At 38.2% G+C, this 26,975-nt stretch overlaps 2 protein-coding genes across 2 annotated transcripts; both read right to left on the minus strand.

The window, feature by feature from the left end:
- Positions 1 to 254: 254 nt before the first annotated feature.
- Positions 255 to 1,411, minus strand: LOC143539306 (large ribosomal subunit protein eL43-like). Its single transcript, XM_077032652.1, has 5 exons — positions 1,355 to 1,411; positions 924 to 963; positions 773 to 843; positions 613 to 695; positions 255 to 378 (listed from the first exon to the last, which is right to left on the minus strand). Exons 1-5 carry the CDS (start codon positions 1,409 to 1,411, stop codon positions 315 to 317), a joined length of 315 nt encoding a protein of 104 aa, XP_076888767.1. The 3' UTR covers positions 255 to 314.
- A 6,275-nt stretch (positions 1,412 to 7,686) lies between these two features.
- On the minus strand, positions 7,687 to 17,675 carry LOC143539300 (eukaryotic translation initiation factor 4G-like). Its single transcript, XM_077032648.1, has 11 exons — positions 17,594 to 17,675; positions 17,325 to 17,480; positions 17,107 to 17,231; positions 16,865 to 17,011; positions 16,687 to 16,760; positions 16,541 to 16,597; positions 14,817 to 15,557; positions 12,822 to 13,076; positions 10,083 to 12,736; positions 9,798 to 9,992; positions 7,687 to 8,017 (listed from the first exon to the last, which is right to left on the minus strand). Exons 2-11 carry the CDS (start codon positions 17,438 to 17,440, stop codon positions 7,687 to 7,689), a joined length of 4,695 nt encoding a protein of 1,564 aa, XP_076888763.1. The 5' UTR covers positions 17,441 to 17,480; positions 17,594 to 17,675.
- Positions 17,676 to 26,975: the final 9,300 nt, after the last annotated feature.

A 26,975-nucleotide genomic window follows, 5' to 3' on the forward strand; every position in this document is an offset into this window, starting at 1 on the left:
GGATGGGTATGAACCAACAATCACATTGTAAGTGTTTTGTATGACTTTTTGTGCGTATGATTTACTTATTTAGTTAATATCAAGTTAGGCTGAATTATACACATTGCAACTTTTAATTAGAAACCCGAATACCAATTAACCCGACCCGAACAAATGCAAAACTGATTATCATGATTAAAAAAAAAAACCGAATGACCCGAAGCCTGATTAAAAAGCCCAATCAACAATCCTCATGCAAGCAACAAGTCTCAAAACTGGGAAAAGCATGGTATAGGATCGAAAATTATCGTAGTAATGACTCAAAACAGCCAAATCTAACTCTCGGTCTGCTCCCTCAGCCTACGGATTGTACTCCTGACGGTAACAGCACTAGCAGTACTGCAAAAACAAAGCATAACAAGTGTTTTAGTAGTAATCTACAAAATGCCATAGTCACCGTTTGGTTTGAAATATTCGGTTTTGTTTTAACAGTTTGTGTACTAAACCAGCCATATAATCTTTTAATCTTTATCAGTGATATTTTATTCATGTAATTAAATTCATGAACCATCTTTATCAGTTTAAACTTTTTGGTAAAACTAACAGGTAAACAATTGAGAAAATTATTATTACTTCAAAGTATAGGCACCGCCTGCTTTGACTTTCCCGCAGTCTTTGCAACCCCAGATTCCAACAGCCTTCCTTATGACAGCATACTGCAATAGAAGGCCCAAAATACGAGTTCAAACTGTAATAAATGGTCGGTTAAAATCACTAATAAAAGAATGTTTACCTTTCCACAGAAGAACTTGCTGTGTTGGCTGACTTCCATCTTCTTGATCTGCTTTCTCAAACTAGCACCATGTTGCAGGTGTTAAAAACTAACTAAAAGATAACAATGAACAATAAACTGTTGATCCAAAATTAAAAACTTTACAAATTTGAAGCTTTACCATATTTCCCAACGATACCAGCCTTCTTAGTCTGTATGAAGGTAACACACGTGAGCATAACAAAATACAAGCAAATGGATAAATGAAATAGAATTATAATTTTGACAAGTAGAAACAAGAGCACCACAAATGCAAACTTTTAAAACATCACAAAACAATTTACGGTTTAGCAAAAGAGCTTGAAACATTACACTAGACAGATTTTTCAACAAAAACCACGAAGATCCAACGTGTATAGCAACAACGAATAACAGAATAATGCTAATAATATATTATATATAGAGAGAAATCGAATGTGTACCATGTCTTTGAATCAATCTACTGAGACGCTAATTTTCACAGACGGAGTGTGTTTCGGCTTGCTTTTATTTGGGCCACTAGGTTCGCTGGATTCCCAGTGTATCTGACCCGACCCAGCAAACCCAACCATACCCTGAACCGGTTTCTATCCGACCCGATTCTTGACCTATCTTGACCATATCTGAAACCGGTTCAATTTAAGGTTCACTCTTCACGGCGGTTTAAAGAGAATCGCACGGAGTTGTGGCGGCTCCATTTAAAATATCGAAACGTGTAGGTAGTTAAATGAAATTCAAATAAATAAAAAAAGAAATAAGAAAATAGAGAAATTAAAATACGTCGTTGTAAACAAAAGATATGAAAATAAATCTTATAATCAAAAGGCTGTTTCAAATCCTGGTTAGACAAACAAAATAAATAAATAATTGATGGCATCTTCGTCTATGCTTCGATAACCTGTATATTATAACACACCAACTCCATTTTGAACAAAGCTTACACTTAAACGTAAATAAAAATAATCACAATGATATATTCAGAGTTTTATAAAAGCCATATTTTAACGTTATAAGCAAAAAAAGGTCATGGGTGGACACTATTCAATTTGTTTGAGAGGCGAAAAGAGAGGTAACATCTATACCTAAATATTAATTCGAATTGCCACGAATTTCAATGATAAAGAATTAGTAATTGACAGAATAAGTAACTAGAAATACACAGAAGTTTATGAAAAGATTTTCTTTTATGAATCGTGCAATTCATTTAAAATAAGATGTATCTTCCTTTTATGGATTCTCACATTCCTTACATCGAATTCTCTTACAATAACAGTTTCCATTCTAGCATCAGTATGCCTCCTTTCGAAGCTCTCTACAGTCGCAAATGTCGTTCCCCGATTAGTTGGAACGAAATCAGTGAAGATCAAATTACCGGACCCGAAATGGTCCAAGAAGCCACCGACCGTATCGACCAAATCCGCAAGAACCTACTTGCCGCTAGAAGTCGACAAAAGAGCTACGCCGACAAATGGCGAAAACCGATCGAATTCAATGTCGACGATCTCGTCCTTCTCAAGGTATCCCCTTGGAAAGGAGTTGTTCGTTTTGGAAAGAAAGGAAAACTAGCTCCCCGTTTCGTAGGCCCATTCAAGATTCTTGAGCGAGTCGGAAAAGTAGCGTACCGACTCGAATTACCGGAAGAACTCACCGGTGTTCATCCGACCTTTCATTTTTCAAATCTCAAGAAGTGCTTAGCCGAAGGTAGTCTCCATATACCTCTCGACGAAGTACAAGTCAATGAATCAATGATTATGGTTGAACGACCCGTTGAAATCATGGACCGCAATGAAAAGAAAACCAAGCGAAGTCGCATCAAGTTAGTTAAAGTTTGATGGGAATCACGGCGTGGCGCGGAGTTTACATAGGAACAAGAAGACTCGATGAAGGAGAAATATCCTCATTTGTTTACATCATCTTAATTTCGGGACGAAATTTCCTAAAGTAGGGGATACTGTGACATTTGTCAATTTCGGGTTATTTTATACTTGTATTCTTAATGTAAACCCGACCCGTTTTGTATCCCGAACCTTTCGATATTATCAAAATGATGAATTTTATGTTACATATTTGTTTTATAGTTGTTGGATCTAAAAAAAACACCCTTTTCGGTTCTTAAAATGCCCTGAAAACGCTCAAAACAAACTCCAGGGACAAAAATTACCAAAATGGAGACTTAAAGGACCAATTTGTAGTTTGTGCTTTCTTGGGTCTATAACCAACCCATTTTCATGCAACACCCTTTATGAAAGACCCATTCAACTTACCCTATATACACACACCCATCTTCTTCATTTGTGCTTACTCATTTCCTCATTTCTCTCTCAAATTCTTGAATTCTAAGGTTGTTCTTCATAAGCTAATCTTTCATTTTAACTAACTTCTCAATACTTAAAGCTTGATGTTACAACATATATATAATATACACTCCTTGTTTACCTTCGGTCTTTCATTTCTCCGGTCTCGGCCGGTTGAAATGTTGGGCTAGTAAGGCAAGGTTACATGGAGGACTTTGTAGTCCTTGTTTATATAGTTAACAAATCTAACCATATAACTTGTTATACTTGCTTAACTTCTGCATATTTTAGTTTATTGTTCATATTTGTCAAGTTCCATGGTATTGGGTATGTGGTGACTAGCCTCGGTTTCATCCCGAGTTGAGAACCGAACCAAAAACCAAACTTTTGTTTAAAAGCTTTATTGTTAACTTTTTGAATGTAAAACTTGAGTATTATTTTTTATAAGTTATTTTACAAGTTCCATGGTAATTGGGTATGTGGTAACCATCCTCGGTCTTATTCCGAGTCAAGGACCGAACCAAAAACCGAACTAAACCGAGTTCACTCGCTTAAGACACACAAGTGTGTTTTTAGCCACCAAAACTCATATTTTTCTTCAAGATTATATTTTAAATTAATTTTAGTTAATTTCTAAACATACTTGGCATGTCGGTAACCAACTTGATCTTATAACAAGTTCGGACCGATAAAGTCGTATACTCGCTTAACGAACGTTAAGGTTCTTCACAATAGAACTACATACTTGGTTAAGTCTATTTTGATTTTTATGGAGTTATCTCATAACATTTATTATTTTGGGAAGTTAACTTTGAGCTTGGTCAATTATCAAGTCTCGAACCGACAAACCCGAACACTCGTTTAAACCTCATTTTGGTATTCTTATAACCAAGGGTTTTGCAATATTGCATTTTAACCCACATTATTACTTAACATAGATTGAGGTAAAAAAAAAACAGAAAAAAACTAATGAATAGAATACCGAGACCCGGTTTCGAGTAAACTTATTTTACAAAACTCGTTTCTTTAATTTCTCAAATATTTACATTTTAAATCCTAAACTTTATTTATTTACTTTATTTGTCATGTATTTTATTTTAAACCCTTCCAAGACTACCTACTAACACAAGACCCGGTTAATATAGGTCTTGCTCGTTAAACCGATCTCTCCGATTATTCACGACACTATCTTTCAAGTTATTTATTAATGTGAGTACTTTTTCATCCCCCGTTTTCCATCTTTCGTTTTGGGGTGGCATTGCATACTTATTCAAATTCAAATAATTTATACTTGAGTCTTAAACCACAACCCTTATTGTATATGTTTACTTAAATAAATGCTCGATTTGGTGTTATATGCTTTACATGATTATGTGCAAATTCTTGAATGCTAAGGCGGGTAGCCTCTTGAATGCTAAGGCGGGTAGCCTCATCGAAGTATGATCATACGTTAATTCCGAGTATATATGGTATCCCCATATAGAAAGGTGTCGTCAATGTATTCTTATTGACGATTTCATTATTGTCGTCAATGTATTCTTATTGACGGTTCGTCAATGTATTTTTATTGACAGTTTTATTATCTAAATTGTTGCTATTATTTATTGTTTTCATATACTAGTTGTGGATTTCATACTATATACTTATTGTCCAAAACTATGAAAATTGCTCACCAACCTTTGTGTTGACAAACTCTATTTTATGCAATGTTACAGGTTTGATGTTAGCTTGATTGGATTACTTGAAGAAACTTATCATCTTGGCTTTAGGATATTAGAAAATGAAAGAACAAGTTATTTGTTTATCTATCTATTTGGCATTTTGTATGACAATTGTTGTGTTATTTATGATGATATGGATTTAAATGAGTTGTTTAAATATTGTAACTTTATAGTGTCGTTGTGCAATGAGCAATCATGTCGCGCCTCCAAGTTTCCGCCTTCATTAGTCGGGGTGTGACACGAACGAACATGAACAAGGTCTTGTTTGTGTTCGTTCGGTTCGTTTACAACCTTAAGAATTGAGGTTATAGTTAAAGCCGTTAGTAAAAACAGAAACAACTAGTTATGATATAGGTAAATAAAATATTGGGCCAAAGCTAAGATTTTTAAATGGAAAGGTGCATGGCTTAAATTTCAAGTCTAATCAAATATGAGGGGTTATTCTAACTTCATTAGGGTCATAGCATGATTTGAAATTTGAAAAAAGAAAATGGCTTAATGTTATGCTTAGCCCACTTGCATCCATTTAACGGTAAAATCGTGTAAGAGTGTGTAGTGGCGACAAATTAAAGGAGTTTTGGGCAGTAAGACAGTGTGCGGCAATATGAGGCGATAATGGGTGATTTGGGCAAGAAGCACCCCTCCCCCTGCGATAAGCGAGGCGACAGGGGGTACATGTCGCCTAGTGTTTTTTTGGGTTTAATATTATTATATTATGTACGTGTGTGTAATACACACACACACGCACATATATATATATATATGGGTGGGATATAGAGAGAACTCCTCTTAAAGAGAGAACTAATAAAAACTATTTTTAACTTTTTTTTTTTTTTTTTTTTTTTTTTTTTTTTTTTTTTTAATAATAATAATAATAATAATAATAAAATTTTATTTATTTCTACTGATGAAACATAGATATTACATCAATATAGCAGGTAGGCGGGCAACAAGCTGCGCCGCCACCCCTTTCTGAATTGCAAACCCTAACCTGCTAAAGACATACCCCTGCCCCTTTGGAGTCGACACATTGCTATGCACAACCTGTTGGACCCTGGTTAGAAAACGGATAGCTTCCGGTGCCAAGGAGCCAAATGTATCAAAAGCCAGAGGGACAAAAACATGTTGGTTCTCTTCGCAGGCTTTAGCATGTTTCTCCACCTTCTTCGTTTCAGACTTTTTTTTAAAAAATATTTTGTAATTTTTTTCTTTCCTCCTAATAAGATGATATTGTTCCTAAAAAAAATCGACAGTGTAGTGCATATGTGCACTAATGTGTATTGCATATATACGATAGTGTTTTATTGCATATAATACAACACAATTGCATTATACAATACACACTATTGAATATATGTAAATACAAACACTAATAATTGTACTCGAAACAAACTATCGCATATACGTAATACAACACTAATGCACATATGCACTATATTGTTTTTTTGGTATTTTTGTATATAATATAACACTATTGCACTAATACAATACCAAAAATTGCATATATACTATTCAACATTATTGCACATATCAAAATACATACTGGTGCACATATGCAATAAAAAAAAGTCGATGTATTGCATATGTGCACTACGAGTTTTTTTTATTTTATTTTTATTTTTTTTTATTTTTTGAGTAAATGCTAACATAATATAAGAATAATAGCAAAAACGGAAATTTAAAAATATTTCTTTATTAGTTTTCTAGTTCTCTCTTTAAGAATCTCTTGATCCTCTCCCTATATATATATATATATATATATATATATATATATAGTGATTGGATTACAAAACCACTACACCCCTAAGATGAAAATCGTCTCTCTGCTGACGTGACGTCACGTGTCGAAATCGCCCCTATTTTGTAGCCCTCCACTACACATAATCTAAGGGGCTACAACACCGCCCCCTTGGGCTACAAATGGGCGATATGTGAGGCGATAAAAGGGGGGGGGGGATCTATATCGCCTGTATGTGTTTGTTTGTTAATAATAATAATAAAAAAAATACAATGTGGACTAGAACACCACTACACCCTTAAAATAAAAATCGGTCATCTGCTAACATGACGCAACGTATCAAAAATCCCCCTATTTTATAGCCCACCACTAGAGAGCCAGCCATCCACTCCAAATACCATTAATAGTAGAATGTGTTTACTAGTTTAAACTTAATACAATTTAAATTTTTAATAAACTCTGGCTTGTAGTTTTCAAATTAGAATTTGATTGATCTTTTATTTGTAGAATGCTTGTGAAAGAAAGTATGTTAATGTTGCAATGGAGGTGGAATATTAGTTTACATGAAAGTATGGTAAACTTTGTAAAAAACGAACTGGAATGCATAAAAAGAATTAACTACTCCTTAGAATAAGCCTTTCTCCCAGCTACAAGAGTGAGCATGAAATAGTACATACAAGTACAACTAACACCTCAGTTTTAGATTTTATAATCGAACGGCTTCGGCTATAAACGCTTTGATTAATTAAAAAACTTGGTTTGGTTATTATATCTATTCATAATCCTTTCAAACTGTATAAAATGATAATTAATGTGGTATTTCATTTATAAAAGCATGACCAACCCTTATGTACAACCTAAAAACTATATGTATAAGTTAGGCAACCATACACATACATAACTTACTAACAAACACAATGAGACCAACAAGTAAAAAAAAATCCTGATGCTCGATGTAACCTTTACAGAATACAGTTAAATCCCTCCTTTTGTGAGTTGATAAATTTAGAACAATGAAGGGTACAGAACACCCCTCTACATAATAAATATGTACCTACTGCTATTCAATTTCAAACCCATAACTATTCTATCCTTGTAAAGATAACAAAACCGAGATCTTCACTCTTTTATGACCTAAATTAATTAAATAAACTTATCTAACCTTGACGCCCTTTTCAGACTCGCTGATCGGAAACTCTCTAACCGAATGTCAGAGGACGCGCGCAGATCGTTCAAAAACGGGTCACCTTTTTCTGACTTTATGATCTCTAGAATGACTCCAAGAACCTCGGCTGCAAGACCTGCTTCCACGAGCTGCCCTTGTTCATCCCCGCCTTCATATATTAACCGGGAGATTTGTTTGTAAGGGATGACGTTTTCTATAAGCATTCTTGCAAACATACGGCCTAGAAACTCGGGCGCTTTTGGTGCATCGTTCACCGCGTCATCCAATGTGGATAAGACAGACTCGAATCTGGATAATGTAACAAAACCAAAACCAGTTACGAGTCATCTGACAGTCAGTTGAAAAGCAAATATAGCAGTGTGAACCCGTTTTAGATACTTTTTTTTTAGTAAAGTGCCAAAATCGTCCATGAGGTTTGGTTAATAATGCGATTTTCGTCCAAAAAGTTCATTTTTTGCATATGGACCATCGAGGTTTCCCAATTATTGGCCGGCACAACCGCCCAGCCACACCATCGATCTCTTCATCACAAAATCAAAACAAGTTCCAAAAGCCAATTAAGGGGGTGTGGTGGTGTTTCAGTTCGCCCCCCCGACCACTCCTCACTTATGCCAGTGGTTCGATTGGTGGTGTTTCACAAGTCATGACAGTCAGCGGTGGTCCACTTTTTTTCCAGCAAGAGAGAGAGGGAGAGAAAGTGAGGCGAAACCCTAAATCGGAATGTGGCTGTAGCGGTGGTGGTGCTCGGGGAAGATCAACGGAAATGGGGACGGCGGTTGCTGTGGAGATGATAACGGGTCATCATTTTCGACACTTGAAGAAGATGAAGATTGGAGTTTTCTTAACGAGCTTTATTGGGAATCTGTTGAAGATGAAAATTTGGGATGTTCATCGGGTCGGGTACTGAGTGGCTTGTGTTTTATTAGGATCTCACTGAAAGAAACCAAATTAGACATGAAAGAAAACCAAGGTTCTGCATTTCTGTGTGTTTATTAAGTTATTAAAAAATAATAAAATATACAAATAGATAAAAAAAAGACAATTTTGTCCCTGATTTAATGTTAAAATTTTAACAGAGCTAATGATTTGGATGATATTGGTAATAAATGGGAAACCTCAACGGTTTTTTTGGATGAAAGTCGCATTATTGACCAAACCTCAGGGATGATTTTGGCACTTTAGTCTTTTTTTTTTCAGAGTGACCCATTTCAGGCAAGCTTATTTTAGTCAGGACCTGTGTTGACTCGTTACTCGACCCATCCGTTTTTCTAGATTAAAAAAAGTAACCAATTAAAATGTAGCAAGGTGAACCAACTTGACACTTTTTCAGAAAACGACCCATTTCAGGCGAGCTCATTATGGCCAAAGCCTGTTTTGACCCGTTACCACCCCTCCTGTTTTGACAATCTTTAAAAATTAATTATTGTAGCAAGGTGAACTTATTTTGATACTTTTTTTTTCTAAAATGACCCATTTCAAGTAAGTGTTTTGCTAAAATGAACCATATTAGGCGAGCCTGCTTTAGTCAAAACTAGAAATATTCACCAGCCAAGCCGCTCTTGAGATGCTCGAGATTGGGTCGCTTAAAAGATCGAATCAAATATAGCTTAAGCAAGCCCAAGTGCGATATTTGAGCCTAAAAGTAAGCTTCTTTAGTAAACTAGCCCGACCCCACTCATCAACCTTGAGTAGGCTCACGAGCCTAAACAATCCCTTTTATTATATAAATCATTTTAATATATTAAATATATATTTACGTAATATTAAATATTATATATGAAAGTATGATAAAATAACTAAATAATTTATATAACATACATAAGAATATATATAAATATATACAGATAAATTAATAAATAATAATAAACGATCTGATAGAGAGAGAGCTTGAAAAATTACTCATAAGCCAAGCTCGATCTCGATCTCTCATAAGTTAAACGAGTCAGCTAGGTGTTTACACCCCTAGTCAGAACCCGTTTTGACCCAAACCCGTCTAAACTTGTAACCCAACCCATTGGATTTTTCAGGCTTATTTAAAAGTAACTATTGAGAATTTAGCATTAATTACCCTCTGACAAGGGAGTCTTGAGTTAGGATGCCTTCTTGGGATTTAGTAAGATTTATGAGAAGCTTAGCAAGTGAATCTCGGTCCATGTCTTTCCTCTCGAAAGAATCGGTGACCCAAATGGATATCATCGTTGGATAAAATCCGGGTGCGTTAAGTTCTTTGATGCATAAAGCAACTTCCATTTCATCTCTTGCACTGAAAATAAATTAAATATACATATTCAACCAATCAAATGGTCAAGAATAATATTAACATATATTCATCAATAAACGCTGTAGATGGTACCTGTAAAACTCTTTGATTGCTTCAATTGACTTATCATGTAAACGATCATCAGACAACAACGTCAAATCTGAAGAGACGCTTTGTGGAGGAGTAGGCACACGAGCCCGTTCAGGTGATGAGGATGGTGGAACTCGGTCAAAACCGCGTTGGTTCACATAGTTATTGTTGTTGTGTTCCTGCATATTGGACTGGTCATAAGCGGGTCGAGGAGAAAACCTTTCGGGTGTGTATCTTGAAGCCAGATCATCACGTTGACCATAACCCCCATAACCATTATTAGGACCAGCAACGCCTTGCATAGAAGGCTGACCTCTAACAGACATTCCCCTAGCTAACCCACCTTGTGGCCCGAGGGTTATAGTCTCATCACCCACGGGTCTCAATGGAACCGACAAAGTCCTATTCTCAAATGCGTCAAATCTTGAATCTTGGTTAACAAAACCGCGATTCTGCTGTTGGGGTAATACCCGATAACCGCCACCCATTTGAGGGTTTGAAGGTAAAACACCTTGTGACCCTCTTGGACCAAAGTCCATGGGCTGACTTCCCCTCCTGAGTGACGGGTTAGAATTAGGCCCACGGGCCAGTCTGCTAGATTGGGCCTGGCGTTCTTGATGAGCATCCCGATGAACCTCTTCAATCTTTTTTGGGCCTTCGACCTTCCTTCTTTGCTGCCACTTATTCTTTCTAAGGTCAATCGAGTCTTTTAACATGAATCGCACTCGTGAAGAAAGTGTCATATTATTTGATAGCTTAAGCATCATGTCAAAATATGCATCCATGTGCTCTTTCGCTTTCATGTGATCAATCATCTCCCCAATTGTACTCATCAATTTGCACAAGGCCTCGATGTTTTCCTCATCAGGCGTAGTGTTCTGATTAAACCCTAACAGTTTCTTTATGCACTCATGCATGATTCTTTCGGTCAACATTCTCTTCTTGTATAACTCACCAATAAGTCTAATATTACCCAGCATACGTCTTCGGGCCTTGACCCGTTTCTCTTCACGTTCCTCTTCACTCCGCTTAATCTCGCCTTCTTCTTCTGTTCGGTTTGCTTCTTCTTCCTCTCTCTCCCCTCTTTCAAACTCCTCTTGACATTTATTTAATAATAATCTCTTAAAAGTAATCTTCTCATTATCTTCACCAAAACCGGGTAACTCAACAGCCAAACGAGAGCAAAAGTTGGCATACATCTCAACAAAAGTCGGTTCCATTAAAGCCTTGTCAAATATTTGACCAATCACACCCGACAGAGTATCTGCATTGTCGATATTAACTTGTTTGACTTGCTCAAATAGTTTTTCAAAGTTTTGTGGGGTCAACTTGTTTAAAATACTTTTCAATTTCCGTTGTTTTGCTTGCTCCTCGTCGGTTACTTTCCCAATTTCATACTTCTTCTCAGCTTTATGCATCATTGGAGTGTGGGCCATTAAACCCTTTTGATAATTAGTAGCACGCTGCCACCTGTCAGAATCCGAATTATTACGCTGCATATGTGGGCCAGGGGACGGCATTGGTCCAGACAGAATGCCACCAGGGTACTGACCAGGCGGCTGACCACGTGGGGTCCTCAACACACCATGGTTCCCTCTTACCGGGTAGCCCATGTTCGGGTCCCATCCAGGACCCATAGGTCCTCCCGACCCTTTATTCCATTTGTCATCAAGACCTACATTACTCGGCCGCCGGTCAAGCCATGACCCTGCCCCTGACCTATCACCACCACCTCTACCTGGGCTCGGGTATGGTTCACGAGCCATGTTGCCACCTGCTGCTACCAACACTTCGGTTATATCATTTGTAATCTCGAAACCTTCCGGAAGATCAGTACATTGGTCAGAAAATTTCAGTAGGAAGTCTCTGGAATACTTTTTAGTCATTCCATCATTGTCATCCCCACTGTGAAGTTTATGCTTCAAACCCGCTCCAATTTTGGGAGTAGAAATGTCTGCAGCATCCTCCCAATCTTCTGGCTCATACTTGGTGGCCCCACGTGACAAAATGGTGTCTTTTTCAGAAGTAGCATTAACAGATACATTTGGATTTTCAACAGCTTCAGTAGCAGATAAAGTTTCTTTTTTTTCTTCGGGACGCTTATAAGGATAAAGGTCAGAAGTTGTCCCGCGCGCATCAGCATTTTTCAAGATTTCTTTTATTTTATTTTTCTTTTTAGCTGTTGTAGTAGTCTTGACCTTACTACTAGAAGTTGAAGGATAAACCGAGCCTGCAGACTCTACTTCTGAAGTCAAAGATGTGGTCTCTGAAGCAGAAACCGAAACAGGTTCGTTATTAATGACTTGCTCAACTTCCGACTTGCTTAATTGATCGTCTTTCTTATCATCAATATCTGAAGTGGAAATGGATCCGGCAATATTATTTACAGTTGCATTTGGGACCGTGCTATCTTGATTTTCATCAACAGATTCTTTGACTAGTTCTTTGGACCCCACATCAGAGTCTTCAACTTTAGGGTTAAAGTCAGCGTCTTTTTCGTTATCACATTTTGAAGATGACAAGTCAGAAACATGTGAAAGCTCTTCTTTGTTGCTGGTTTCTGGCACATCCTTGTTGACTTCCGAGGAAACAGTCAACAACTTTGACGTTTCTTGAACTCCACTATCGTTTGAAACAGAGGTTGTTTGCCCATCAATCTGTGAATAGCAAATAGTGCATAATCTAAGTCAGATTGTGAAATAATCATACCACTAAAAGAAAAACTGAAGTATAAATAAATACCTTATCTGTCGTAATATTAGAGTGGGCCTTTTCTGCAGGCTGCTTATTAACCATTGTAGTTTTTGCAACTTCAGCCTCAACAACAACCAGAGTATTGGCCAATTTCTCAGATTGTGGTAAAGAGCTAGCAGTTACCTCTGAATCTTTATGAGGTTGACCTTCTCCGCCTGCTCTTTGACCCTTTTGCATCGAGTCAACAACCTTTTCAGTATGTGAACTAATTGTCGGTTGTTTTACTGTCACCTGTTTAGAAGCCTGTGGATAGCATGGTCAAAACAAACACCACCTTAGTGTGACTGGACCTTAAATACATACATATGCATGGGGGTGAGATCAAGAGAGAACTCCTCTTAAAGAGAACTATTGAACTAAGAAAGATTTTTAACTTCGTTAAAAAAATATTTATAATTTTTTTCTTTCATCCTTCTTATATGTCGATTCCAAAAAATAAATAAATATAAATAAATAAAAAAGCCGATGTAGTGCATAAATATGCAATAGTGTTGTAGTGCATATGTGCAACAGTGCTGTATTGCATATGCGATACAAAACTATTGCATATATACAATACAACACTATTGCACATATGCAATACACGCTACTGCATATATGTACTACACGCTACTGCATATATGCACTACATCGACCTTTTTTTATTTTAATTTGTTTTTTTTGAGGATGAAAGAAAAAAAAAATAAATTTTTTTTTTTAAATTTGAAAATATTTTTTTATTAGTTCTCTAGTTCTCTCTCTAAGAATGGGTTCTCTATTGATCTTGCCGGGAGAGGATCAAGAGAAAACTCATTCTTGAGAGAAAACTTAAAAACTCCTAAAAATTATTTTTAATTAAAAATTAAAAATTCAAATTTCTGTTTCTTCCATTCTTCTTATATTTTTGTTACTCTTCACCGGAAAAAAAAATAATAATAAAAAGACATTGTAATAAACATACGTATTACTGTGTGATACTGTTGTATTACACATGGGTAAGACTATGTATATTTATGTTCAATTGTGTTTAATTGCATATATTCAATATTTGTGTATTGTATATGTGTAGTAGTATTGTATTATACGCAAAAAATATATAAAAAAAATAAAAATAAAAATAAAAGTCGATGTAGTGCACATGTGCATTAGTGTTGTATTACACGTACGTACTAATGTTCAATGTGTGCATTAGTCTAATATTCCATATATAAGTGTGCATCAAATATGTGCAATAGTTGTATTCTATGCAATACAACACTCTTGCATATATGCAATGCGCACTATAACACGTGTGCACTCTTGCATATATGCAATGCACACTATAACACATGTGCACTACACCGACGAGGTTTTTTTTTTTTTTTTTTGAGAACAATATCAACATATAAGAATAATGGAAAAAAGAAAGAAACTACAAAAAAAAATTTTAAAAGTTAAAAATAATTCTTTAGGAGTTTTTAGTTTTCTCTTTAAGAGAAGCTTTCATTTGATCCCACCCCTATACATATATATTATATACACACATACATATAGGAGAGGGTTTTGAGCAAAAAACACGGTTTTTTTGCGAGAATATACATACATATACATATATATGCAGACATATATACACATGTATATAGGGGAGAGTTCTAAGCAAAACACATTTTGTTGCAAGAGTACACGGAGTAAATAAGTTACTCATTTTTTCAATTTTAAAAAAATTTAAAATATAAAGCATTGGCAGATACAATGCTATACTTATGAAATATAACTAACACACACATATATAAACAAATTTCGTTTATATATAGAATCTACGCGTGTAGGAAAACGATTAAAATTAAAAAGAAAAACATATGAACAAATTAGTTTGATGGTATTTTATGTACATAGCATACACAAATGTATTTAAAAGTACAAAATTTTAACCATTGATAAAAAATAAAGCAATTCAGGTTTGTTCGTATCGCAATAATTTAATGTTTTGTAATGAACCTCGCCTGTATATATAAAGAAGCTAACCTGATTATAAAACCTTGGTGGCTGAGAACCAGGGTTTGTCTGTGAACTAGTCAATGGGTTAGAACCAGGCGGTTGGGGAAAAGGGGGACCAGCATTATAAGAATTAGGATAATAGTTCATGGGATGACCAGCAGGGGGGAACCCCTGAGACTGAAGCATGTGCGGCCTTGGACCTGAAGACCCATCAGTCCGTTTACCAAGCTGCAGCTCCTCGTGAGTGGCTGGGTGAGTAATCTTCACAGCCCTTCGCGCACCACCAAAGTTAATGTTGCCCATGTGCTGTTGTTGGTACTGTGGTCTTATCCCCATCCCCATTCCCCCCATGTTTCCGAGCTGAGGTCCCGAGAAAGTCAAACCTTGACTTTGATGCATCATTCCTTGATGGTGTTGGATACCTGGGACAAACACTTGTGGCGGTGGGTTACCGACCGGTAAATGCATGGGAAGTGGGACTGTATTGGCGGCCATGTTTTGGGGTTGTAGTGGTGGATTTGGGCTGCCAAATGGAAGGTGAATTTGAGGTTGGTGAAATGGCATTTTCATGGTGGGCATAGAAGGCATAGGAGGACCGATGGGTTTTTGGGAATGGGCTGGAATGGGCCCGGGAGGTGTGGAAAGCACGTCTTTTTTCTCTTTTGGAATAGGACGGGGCTCAACGGGCTGGTCAACAGGCCCTGGATCTTTCCTTGGCATATGTTGGTTAGGAATAGGTGGATTTTTGTTTAACGAATCAATACGAGCCTGCAACATAACAATAGCATTCACACAATGTAATAATGAGTAACAAGTTCCTTAGTTATGACCCACTAGAGAAAAACAGGTCCAACAAAAAATAGTAGATGAAAAGCAAAACAGGTCGTCGGGTTAGAAGTAACCCAATGTCTGCATAAAACCTCCTAACTCCGCTTGTACTCAAAGATTTCGATTACTTAGTACTTAGTAGCAATTATACTATTATTTAATACTTATCGCATTAGTTATTTATAAAAAGTTTAAAAATGAACGAATATGATGACATGCAATAAAAAAAATTATCTTTTTCAGTTGTCGTTTGCTTTCAATGTGACAATTATGCTTGCAAAAATCGTTAAAAAAGCACAAAGCTTCTAAAGGACTACACTTTGCCCAAAGTTTCTAAATATGCCATCTTGTTCGTAGTTTAGTCCACATTAGGTTGCTCTTTTTCATGAAAACAAACTCTCGTTCTAGAAGTTTTTTATAATATTAGCTTTGACGCTAATTTTGATAAAATGATGATAAATTTTGTTATGTTTTGAAACAAAAGCTTTGTTTTCTCTTAAATACTGAATACAAATTAATTAAAACTCTTTGGCAAAAAAAGTTGTACAGTTTTTCAAAATCACTGTAACTTTTAGAGATCGATGGAGAACGTAAAATCGTTTGATTAGCAAGTTGAGCTAAAAGCAATGACACTACGCTGTACACAAAAAACAAATCATTTTTTTTTTTCAAAAAACGTTTTTTCTCAGTTTTCATAAATAGAACAATTATTCTTAAATGTACTCCGAATCACACTAAAGTATAAAACTCACTACACTTCATTTCAATTCACTTTACCTATCTCAACTGTAAAGAAAGATCTTTTAATAAGCTTTGTTATAAATAAAGCACATCCATTAACAAAAAGAGTATCTTTTAGTTAAAACAAAGAGTTAAGTACTTCTTTAACAAACATGTGTGAGCAAATAACAACAAAAACATACCTGGGCCCGTTTCTGCTCATCCAAATTTGGTGGAGCGGAGCTCGTACGAGCAGGCACCTACAAAAACATGATGCTTATATAAAGGTGATAAATCATGATTCGAAAAAGTGTTCTTGACTTCTTTCCACAAAGAAACAAATACATACCTGCATTCCATTGATAACACCGGGACTAATTGACCCAAATTGAAGAGGAAATGCCTTAGAAGCATCAGCTGAACCTAATCACAAACAAAAGTATCATCAAACAACTTTTAACTTAATTCAATGTTCAAACTAATTTTAAATTCTAAAAAAAAAAAACAAAACAAAACAAACTTGGTACCCTTAACAGGAGTAGAAGTTCCCATGGTTCCAGAACCAAGAGGAACCGCGTTACTCTGTGGAGCCTTCGGGAGGCCCGGTGTGCTTGTCTGGACCGATGCATCAACTGGCCTTACATTAGCACCAGCAGACGCTGCATCATGTGCTCCTACAACAATTATACAAAAAAAATATCAAATTTAAAAAAAAATAAAAACTATACAAACTGTGTTGCAAATTGCAAAATGCAAACATGGAACATACCTCTTACTGGCGGTTGAACATGAGCGCCATTTTGCGGGCCTCTATTCGACGATCCCAAACTCGGGTTCTGGTTACCGGTTACCCTAGCCTGTGGTCCTTGTGCATTACTAACCACTTTCTTGAAGCTATCAAACAATCCCAAATCCCAAATTAACCCAAATCAAAACAAACCCTAATTGGCTAATTCACAAAAACAACAAACCCTAAATTTGTTATACCTTTTACCGCCACCGCCGCCCAAAAAGTTCCTCGGGGAACCCGGGTTACCAGATCGAGGGGATCTTCTGTAGTGTGGCGGCTCATTTTTATCACCTCTTGATTGATTGACGGACATAAATCCAATTCCACACGAAAAACACAATCTTTATAGGACCCTAATCAATATAATAATCAGATCTCCAATCTAATGAGCTAAGAACACAATTGGGAGCAAATGAATCACACCCAGATGAAAAAGATTTGATTTTGATGGGTAATTGTTTATTACTTACCAGAAGAGTGATGAAGGTTGAAAGATGGAGGGTAAATTAGGGTTTAGTGAATGTAATTGGGAAGCATGATGATGATGAGAAATGAAAAGATTAGTTTTTTAGGCGAATGGGTCGGTAAAACATCGAAGAACACTTCGTTGGTTTGGTACGATTAGATTAGATTAGATTAGATTAGATTAGATTAGTTATAGTTATGTGAGTGACTTTCCATTTTGAGACTTTAGTAATCTTATGTCTTATGGATTGGTTTTTAACATTTTAAGGTAGCTTATGTTTTAATAGATATTAAAGTTAGTTTGAATTAATTGGCCTAGGTACTTGGTACCTTATGTAATTATATAGAGATTTTTTTCTTTTATAAATGATCTCTATAGATACTTATATTTTATAAATGATCTCTATTGATCATTTTTTTCTTTTGTAAATGATCTCTCTTACTTATACTTCCTTACCTATTATATTTAGAGGCTTATAGTTTATACAGTTATAAAGGTTTCATCTATGTTTTAATAACCTTGAAGATTTATTCATAGCATGCTTCGAGATCACATCTTACGAGATAGTAGTATATGCGGTATAGATTATGATTATGTTTGTGTTTTGGTTTATCTTTGTTACATGATTCATAGATTTGACTTCGGTGATTTTACTTTTGGAATATTGGTTTTAAATAATCCCAACTATGTCCTATGGCTATTGGTAAATAGCAGTCCCAACTTCAAACTTGCCTGGTGATGGTCCCAACTTAAAGGGTATTTGTTTATAACAGACCCGTGACTAACGGATGTTAACTCCGTTAGTCTGTTGCTTACTTGGTATGCCTACTTGTCAAAAACTTCATTATGTGGCATAAAGTGGGCCCCAATCCTGACCTTCTTCTTCATCCCATACCCCCGTTGTTTGACCTGAATTAACTTCGTCAATCTCGTCGGCGACGCAATGGCAAGCATAATCCCGGAGCGACGAAAAGCACCGCCAATCCCAAATACCAACCTCTCAACACCATTCCCATCTTTAATCAACAATTCCACCACCGAAACCCTAAATCCAACCACCACGCAACCGTCACTCGTGGCCATCGGAACCCTAAAACCAACTATGACACCACCGCCACTCATGATCTGAGCGTCACTGTTGACAAGGAGGTTACGCCGGCCAAGAAGAAATCCGGCCAACAGTGGCCGGCGTATTCGCCACGTAAATCCAACTACCACTTCACGCAACCGTCACTAATAACGGACCTGTCACTGTTTATCAAAAGAATTCTAGGTTACGTCAGCCAAGAAGTAATCCGAGAAGGATAAAAGTGTGCCTCAAAATTGGATTTGGATTAGGATATTAGGGTGATTCGTGGGAGAATTCAAAGGTAAGATCGAAATAGAGTTTTCAAACGTACCTTCCGGAGGAGGTGGACAGTGGAGGTTGCGGGTCGGTGGTGGTATGCGAGGTTGGTGGTAGTGTCTAGAAATCTGGAATGAGGGAGATGGGGTGAAGTGAGGGCTGGATTGTTGGGGAAGTGAGAGTGAGCTGAGAGATGAGAGGGAGAGATAGTTAGAGAGATGAGCTGAGGTGTATTCGCCATGTAAGCAATTTTTGAGAAGTTGGCATGCCACATAAGCAACAGACTAACGGAGTTAACATCCGTTAGTCGCGGGTCCGTTATAAACTGTAGGTTCCCTGGACGGATCGCATGAGATATCTCGGTCTACTCAGGTGCGGAATCCCTGCGTAGATCGTTACGAGTATAGAACACGAATCACACGAACACACGAAACGAACACACGTTATATATTATAACTCAAACACGTGATGTAATATCACTGTTACAGACTCTCGTCCTCACGTTACAATGAACTTGAACAACTGACACGAACTTAAACAACTATCTCAACCAAGCCGTAACCTAGGACTATTTATACACGACAACTTCGCCTGGCATGTTCAGGCGAAGTTGTCCATAACTTCGCTTGACTAACAAGTTCGCCTGTTAAGCGAACTTGTCAGTAACTTCGCTTAAACATACAAAACATAATTAAACATTACAGACTCGATTACAGACACTAGACTATGAACTACTGACATTATGCACCAACAGACTCCCCCTTGGCAGTAGCTTCATATCTTGATCTTTAAGCGCTTGTCTTGTAATCTTCAATCTTGTATCTTCACGCATGCACTTCTTCTCTAACACAAACTGACACAACTCTTTGATACTTCCTCGCTTCATCCTTCCAAGCAGGAATATAAAAGATTTTCTTCTCATTAAGCACCTTCAGATCAGCTTGCGATAAGTTTACCAAATGCATCGGATCGTAAACTCTTAGGAGCTCTTGTTCATCCTCGTCTTCCATCACCGCTTCAGCAGTCTGGCAATCAACATACCACCATTTAAGATTCTTCAACACATCTTGAGGCATAGTCTTCATTGGAACCTCCTTAATGCATCGGATCGGTTTGTACTTCATTACCATCCATGGCTTGCCATCTAATCTCATTCCCCTTTCTTTATCTTCCACTAGCTTTCCCTTCTGTGGCTTTAATAACTCAAACTTCTTTTCTTTAATACTTTCTTTCCACACAATCTTCCCAATAACTCTGGCCATGTTGTCGTCACTTCTATTAATCAACCCCAATCTAGCCAAATCCTTCACCTCACATTCAGGCAATGTATTGAGAGATCTCAACGTCCTCTTAAAGTATTAGATCCCATCATATCTTTTCACCACGAACACTTTTAGCTGTTCATCATACAGCCAACAAATAATTCCTTTCTTCGACTCAGCGTAACCTTTGATATTATAACTCTTCTTGAACATGGTTGGAACAGCAGGCTTCTTAGTTTTGATAAACCAATGAGCATAGCCTTCCTTCCACCTAGGCTGCTCTTCCCATTCAGTCTCATCGATTACTGTCTCATTACCCATATCTGTTTTCTCAATATCTGGGATCTCGTGTTCAACATTTTCTTCTACTATTTCACCTTCTTCAACATCTTCTTCAATCACAATCTGTGCGCCAATCTTCTCAATCTCCTCAATAGGCAGCACATCATCATCAAACATCACATCATCATCTAGCATATCATCATCTAATTCTTTCAAAGCATCAATCACATCATCTTCATCATCAACCATCACCACCTCATCACCATCAACTTCACCTGCAGACTCCCCCTGAGCTGTGGAAGTTCCAAGAGCTTGAGTAGTTCTTGGCAACTCACCACCTGCACCTTTCGATGCATTGGGATCATCGTCTCTATCATTTCTCTTCTTTATCCTTAACCCGTCGCCTCTACAGCTTGTCTCCCCCTGAGATGCCAAGAACTCCTTCATAGCATCTATAATTCGCCCATGTTCAACCAGGAGGGACGACTGTAGTTGATTCTCTGCTACAAGGCGCTGAATAGCCTGGGTCTGGACAAGATTCACCCTTGATTGTTCAGCCACGACCCGCTCAAGTGCAGCTATTCTCTCCGAGTCTGAGAGGGTTGCATCGAAATCAAACCTCATGTTAGATGTGTCTTGAGTATACTCAGCAGGGATCTCGAATGTAACCGGGACATCAGAAGCAGTTGTGGACGTAACCACAGGTGGTATCGTGACCGACAACCCTGCAGTTGCAACGACTGTCGACTCTACAAATTGTGCCACCACCTCTGAAGGAGTAAGCGTTGGAGGTGGTAAAGACACAATCTCCGGAGTCGTCATCTGTAGTGTGATGGATGGGATGCCGACAGCTGATGTAGCCACCATGGGAACTTCCGCGGCGCTTAAACTTGTAACCTGTACAGATGTAGGAACAATCGACATACCTGACAGTGCGGATGGAGCGAAACGTACAACTCTTGAAGTCTCTCCAGCTCCCATACCTGCACCTGTCCTTTCCCGTCTTGAACGTCTAATCAACTTGTGAATATCCTCTTCTTCTTCTTCTGACTCAGTATCATCAACTGTCCTCTTTCTCTTCCCTAACGTCCTCTCTCGAGTCACCAACATCCTTCTCGCCTCATCCATAACATCATCAAGATCTGAGTCAGCCACCGTCGTAACTGCTCTAGTAACATTCACTTCCCGAACCTGTGCAGCAGAGACCTGCACCTCTTCTTGCGGATCAAACCGGTCCATGTCGAAGAATCCTTGGCCGCCAAATGCAGCATCAAGGTCTACATCCTCCTCAGCCGACACAACAGGCACAGCAGGTACATCTCGAGGTGCTCCTACCTGTCGTGGTTGAGGGTCTCTGAACTCATCCCCACGAGCTGGCACATACCCCGGGTTTATTAAGTACCCAAAGAGTGGAGTATGCCTTGGACGCAGTTCAGGCTTGCTCCTCGCACTGGATGTGCGGCATTGAGCGAAGATACGTTTGCTCACACTCTCCACGTATCGTATTGGACGTCGTTGAGGCAACGTGGGAGCAACATGATTCAAGATCATCTGAATGAATCTTGGATACATGATGAACCTCTCACGAGCCATCGCTCTTCTCTGTCTATCGATCTCGTAAAAGACCATCTGACTAAAGCTATAACGTTTGTTATAAGTCAGAGCAGTCATTGCTGACTGCATGGTCGCACCCATACCATCAGTGCCCGCCTTCCTCCCAGACATGCAGACAATCATTACGTGCATGAGGAAGCGCCACTGATCGAGTAGGAAACCCTTCCTCCTCTGAGTATCACCTAATGGACCAGAATAGCCCATTCGGAGAAACGCTCCATCACGGAACGGAGCCACAAACTCTGTAGGGTCATCCCTAGTCTCCTCACCGAACCGTAAAGCCACCCGTATTTGTTCAGATGAGAACTGAACCTCTTGATTGTTGACTGTTACTCGCATAACCGGGGGCTCAACGCGGCAATCGTATTCCACAGTCTGCCAGAAATCCTCGATATTGGGTAAGGAAATTGGCAGAGTCGTAGTGATAGCGTGGAATATCCTCGAGGGAATGAGGAATGTGATTATCTCGCGGTAATCCTCAACACCGCTCGCTTCCGGGTCTAAGGTGATATACATGTTATGACCCGGGAAGAATTGCCTCTGATTATCTCCATCGTCACCTCCTCCAGCACCTCCAGCACCTGCTACTGCAGCCATATCTGCAACAAACGAACCAAGTTAGATAAACGTTAAGGAGTACCACAAGTTCGCTTGTTACCATGTGCGAAGTTGTGAAAAAATCTGTATAGGCGAAGTTAAAGTTGGGGCGAAGTTGGGAACAACTTCGCTTCATCTTTAAGTTCGTCTAATAATTAAAAAATTAAAAGGTCCAGGCGAAGTTAGTGATAACTTCGCCTCACCGCAACATCGCCTCAGGCGAATTTAAACCTCAGGCGAAGTTGCGGATAACTTCGCCTAGTCCTTATGTTCGCCTGAATCTGAAACGGCGACAGTAAGATCGTTTCAAACTTCCGAAAACTTGATGTTTCTGGTTAATGTGAAGATTTAGGACTCTTAAACACAAGATTTTAAGGATAACTAGACGACCAGTTAGGGTATGAACACGTAAAAAACAAGTTTTGGAAATCCGGTAATAAGGGTCGATCGACCGAGGTCACGAAACAGGTCGAAACGACCTCAGATTAACATTAATGAACATGGATTATACGATATAATGACCCAACAAACCTTTAAATCGGTTTGAAATCAAAGAAATTGATGAACAGATGAATCGAACGATAATCTCGATAAGTTCGCTTATAAATCAGAGAGTATAAGTTCGCCGAATTTGAAAGTTATGAACAGTTTGACCTTAAAAATTCTTTATATAGGGTCAGAGATTATACAAGCGAAGTTACGGTTAACTTCGCCTAGGCGAAGTTATTCACAAGTTCGCCTGTTTAACAACTTCGCCGATATTTACAAAATCAACCCTTATAATTTGAACATTTTGCAACTAACTTTTAAAAACTTCCCTTTAAGAATTAAATAACACGATCAAGTCCAAGTAACCAGTTATAAAATCATAAACTACCTAATTACGAAAAACTTTTAAAATTTTAAAGTACAAGGGATCAAATTTCAGTCTCGATAGGGAATACTATGTTTTAGAAAAGATCCGAACAGGAATCATACTAGCTACGTGACTGTCACATAGATCCGTGTTTAGCTGTAGTATGACATAAAGAAACAGGTTGTAGGCAGGTAAATAACTTAAGATGGTTTTCATCGTTTCTGTGATACGAGTTAAGTTCAATTAAGCTCAAAATTTAAGTGGGACACAACTCAGAGATAATGATGCCTCCTATCTATTCTCAAAGCGTATTTGGCTTTCCCCAAGTCACCCCGAATTGACTTCGACCCGTAGTGTCTGATTAAGTTTGTAAGTACTCTTCATCTGCTTCCCGCTCTCTTTCGTACTTCATGATTGAGAAATCTTGACATTGTTAGCTCTAAAATGTTTCAATAACTCATAATTTTTTTTTTTTTTTGAATAAACATTTACATAGACTTCAGAGTTGTAAACAACTGCAAGTCCCGAATCTGGATCACTGCAGTTTCTTCACACACTATCTTTACGGGAATCAGAACACTAACAGGCTCGTGTATGACTGGGTAATCGCTTTTCTGCCTATCATTCGGAAAGATATATATGAAGACATGCAGAACTCTTAAGGAGTTTCCACGTAAAATCGAGTAGATTTAGTTTGTATCACATCTACTTTTACGCACCATAAAAAGCTACCATGTCATACAATGACTGTCCTAAAGCCTTTTAAGCCTAATAACTTCACTAGTTAAGCACACAGAATCAGTATATCTATCATTTTCCAAGGTTGGATCAATTTTCTGTTAAACATAGCAAACGAACTTCTTACGAAGTAGTAGACTTGAAAAATAATTTCATTTCCCTTTAAAAAAAATTTTAACATTAATCGCCCCGACCAAAACAAAGTCTTCAGGTAAACGGCTATCCCGAAGATCCAATGGATCAGCTGGACCGACCACATACAAGTATGTGTCCTTCTAACTAAGTGTGATCGACTAATTTTAAGCGAAAGAATGAAAACTCATCATAAACCACCCCGGTCACTTTCAGTCCTTTGGTTAATGGCTATCCTCAAATTCTACAAGTAGAAAATGAGGACCAAACATATCCTAAGACATGTCCTTCAAACTGAGGCAACCGACATAATTCTAAGCGATAGTGACCCTTTTTTTTTAACATAAAAAGCATGGTTACTCGGGATTGATCATCCCATTCAACTCAATAAGGTTTTGAAATCTTGTTTTGTCAAACGCTTTAGTATAAAGATCAGCGAAATTATCAAGCGTATCCACCTTTTCAAGCACAATCAGTTTCTTCTCAGCACAATCCCGTATAAAATGATGACGTATGTCAATATGTTTAGTTTTACTATGCTTCACGGGATTGTTAGTTACTGAGATAGCAGCTGTGTTATCAATGCAAATAGGAGTAAGTAAGAAATTCAGACCATAGTCGCGTAACTGTTGTTGAATCCACAGAACCTGGGAGCAGCAGTTGGATGCTGCCATGTATTCTGCCTCATATGTTGAAATTGCGACTGAAGTCTGCTTCTTGCATTGCCACGACACCAATCCGCCACCAAGAAACTGACATCCACCAGTTGTTGACTTCCGACTCTGATTGCACCCTCCATAATCAGAATCTGTGTAAGCGACTAGCTCCAAGTCTCCTCCTCTCGGGTACCACAACCCCAGCTTCGGCTTGCCCTTGAGATACCTCAGTATCCTCTTCACACCCTTCAGATGAGATTCTTTTGGGTTTGCCTGAAAGCGTGCACAAAGACAAACAGCAAACATTATATCAGGCTTAGAAGCAGTTAAGTACATTAAAGAACCTATAATAGCCCGATATTGAGTTGGGTCCACATCTGCATCACCGTCTGACTCAGCACCCAATTTGTGATTGACGCAGATTGGAGTGTCGAATGGAGTGCTGTCCTCCATCTTGAAGCGTTTGAGCACATCATGGACATACTTGGTCTGATGAATGAACATCCCATCCTTCTTCTGATCAACCTGCAATCCTAAAAAGAAAGTTAGTTCACCCATAGCACTCATTTCAAACCTCTTTTTCATAACGGCCTCAAAATCTTGACACATGGAGACTTTTGATGCAGCAAAGATAATATCATCCACGTAGACTTGCACCAGCAGGAAGTCGCTTCCATCTCTCTTGAAGAACAACGTGCTATCGATATTCCCTCTTTCAAACCCATTTTCAAGCAAGTAATCTGATAAAGTTGAATACCAGGCACGAGGTGCCTAATGTAGTCCATACAATGCCTTGCTTAACTTGTACACGTGATCAGGAAAGTCTGGGTCAGGAAAACCCGGAGGTTGCTCAACATACACTACCTCATCAACTTTCCCATTCAGAAACGCACTCTTCACATCCAACTGAAATACCTTCATCTTCTTATAAGCAGCGAACGCCAAAAACAATCTAATGGCTTCCAACCTTGCGACAGGAGCGAACACTTCATTATAATCAATCCTCTCTTGTTGATTAAAACCTTTAACGACTAGCCTCGCCTTGTTTCTTATGATAATCCCTTTCTCATCTCTCTTGCACTTAAACACCCATTTTGTGCCTATCGCATGCACATGCTTCGGTTTTTCAACCAAAGTCCAAACTTCCATTTTCTTGAATTGAGCCAACTCTTCTTGCATAGCTTCGACCCACGAGCTGTCCTTGAGAGCCATTTGATAATTCTTCGGTTCAATCTGGCTGATAAAGTAGGTGTACAATCATTCGTTGATTATGCATGTCTCCTTGATGCTTGTGTAAACACAGGTGTGCTCATTCAAGCTACGTCTTGTTTATACATCGGAGGACACATCACCAATCACATTCTCCAAAGGGTGATCTTTATGAATTCTCGTGGTCGGAACAGAACCGACATGCAAATTGTCCTCCAAGTTAGAAGAGAGCTCGTCAATGGTTGTTTCATGCTGAGAGTGAAATGGATTGAAAAATTCTTCTTCAGTCGAGGCAGCAGGGGTATCGACAGCATTTGATGAGGAAGGTTGACATTTATCGATCAGCTGTATTTGCAATAGATTTTCTTCCTCATCAAGGATCATCTTCGTAGCAAATCTCTCTTCTTCTTCAGCAATATCCAAATACGGTATGTTAAAATACTTAAAAAGTTTAACATAGTCTAAAAACTCAGCAGGTCCGTTGCTTGGTTTTGGCGGTTGGTAACTTGTGATATCGGTGTTACACACCACCTCAACCTTGCTGGTCGATGTATTAAAGACACGTCTGTTGGGAGTCCCAACAACATAACCGACTAAGATTCCTTCATCGGCTACTTCACCAAATTTAGAATTTGTCTTTAAAATCGAACAAGGGGACTCGAATGGTTCAAGACCACTCAAGTTGGGCTTT

The sequence above is a fragment of the Bidens hawaiensis genome, unplaced genomic scaffold (assembly GCF_021521415.1).
Source record: "Bidens hawaiensis isolate Kalapana, Puna unplaced genomic scaffold, B.hawaiensis_p1.1 tig00011860_1, whole genome shotgun sequence".
Taxonomy (NCBI): domain Eukaryota; kingdom Viridiplantae; phylum Streptophyta; class Magnoliopsida; order Asterales; family Asteraceae; genus Bidens; species Bidens hawaiensis.

Excerpts from the sequence above, each read along its gene's own strand:
- LOC143539300 (XM_077032648.1), bottom strand. The coding sequence starts at position 17,440 with ATGTCCGTCAATCAATCAAGAGGTGATAAAAATGAGCCGCCACACTAC. Across the intron at positions 17,012-17,106 it reads TGTTCAACCGCCAGTAAGAG|GAGCACATGATGCAGCGTCT; the intron begins GTATGTTCCATG and ends TAATTGTTGTAG. Across the intron at positions 13,077-14,816 it reads CACCAAGGTTTTATAATCAG|GCTTCTAAACAGGTGACAGT; the intron begins GTTAGCTTCTTT and ends TGCTATCCACAG.
- LOC143539306 (XM_077032652.1), bottom strand. The coding sequence starts at position 1,411 with ATGGTCAAGATAGGTCAAGAATCGGGTCGGATAGAAACCGGTTCAGGG. Across the intron at positions 964-1,354 it reads CCGGTTCAGGGTATGGTTGG|ACTAAGAAGGCTGGTATCGT; the intron begins GTTTGCTGGGTC and ends ACCTTCATACAG. Across the intron at positions 696-772 it reads GCAAGTTCTTCTGTGGAAAG|TATGCTGTCATAAGGAAGGC; the intron begins GTAAACATTCTT and ends CTTCTATTGCAG.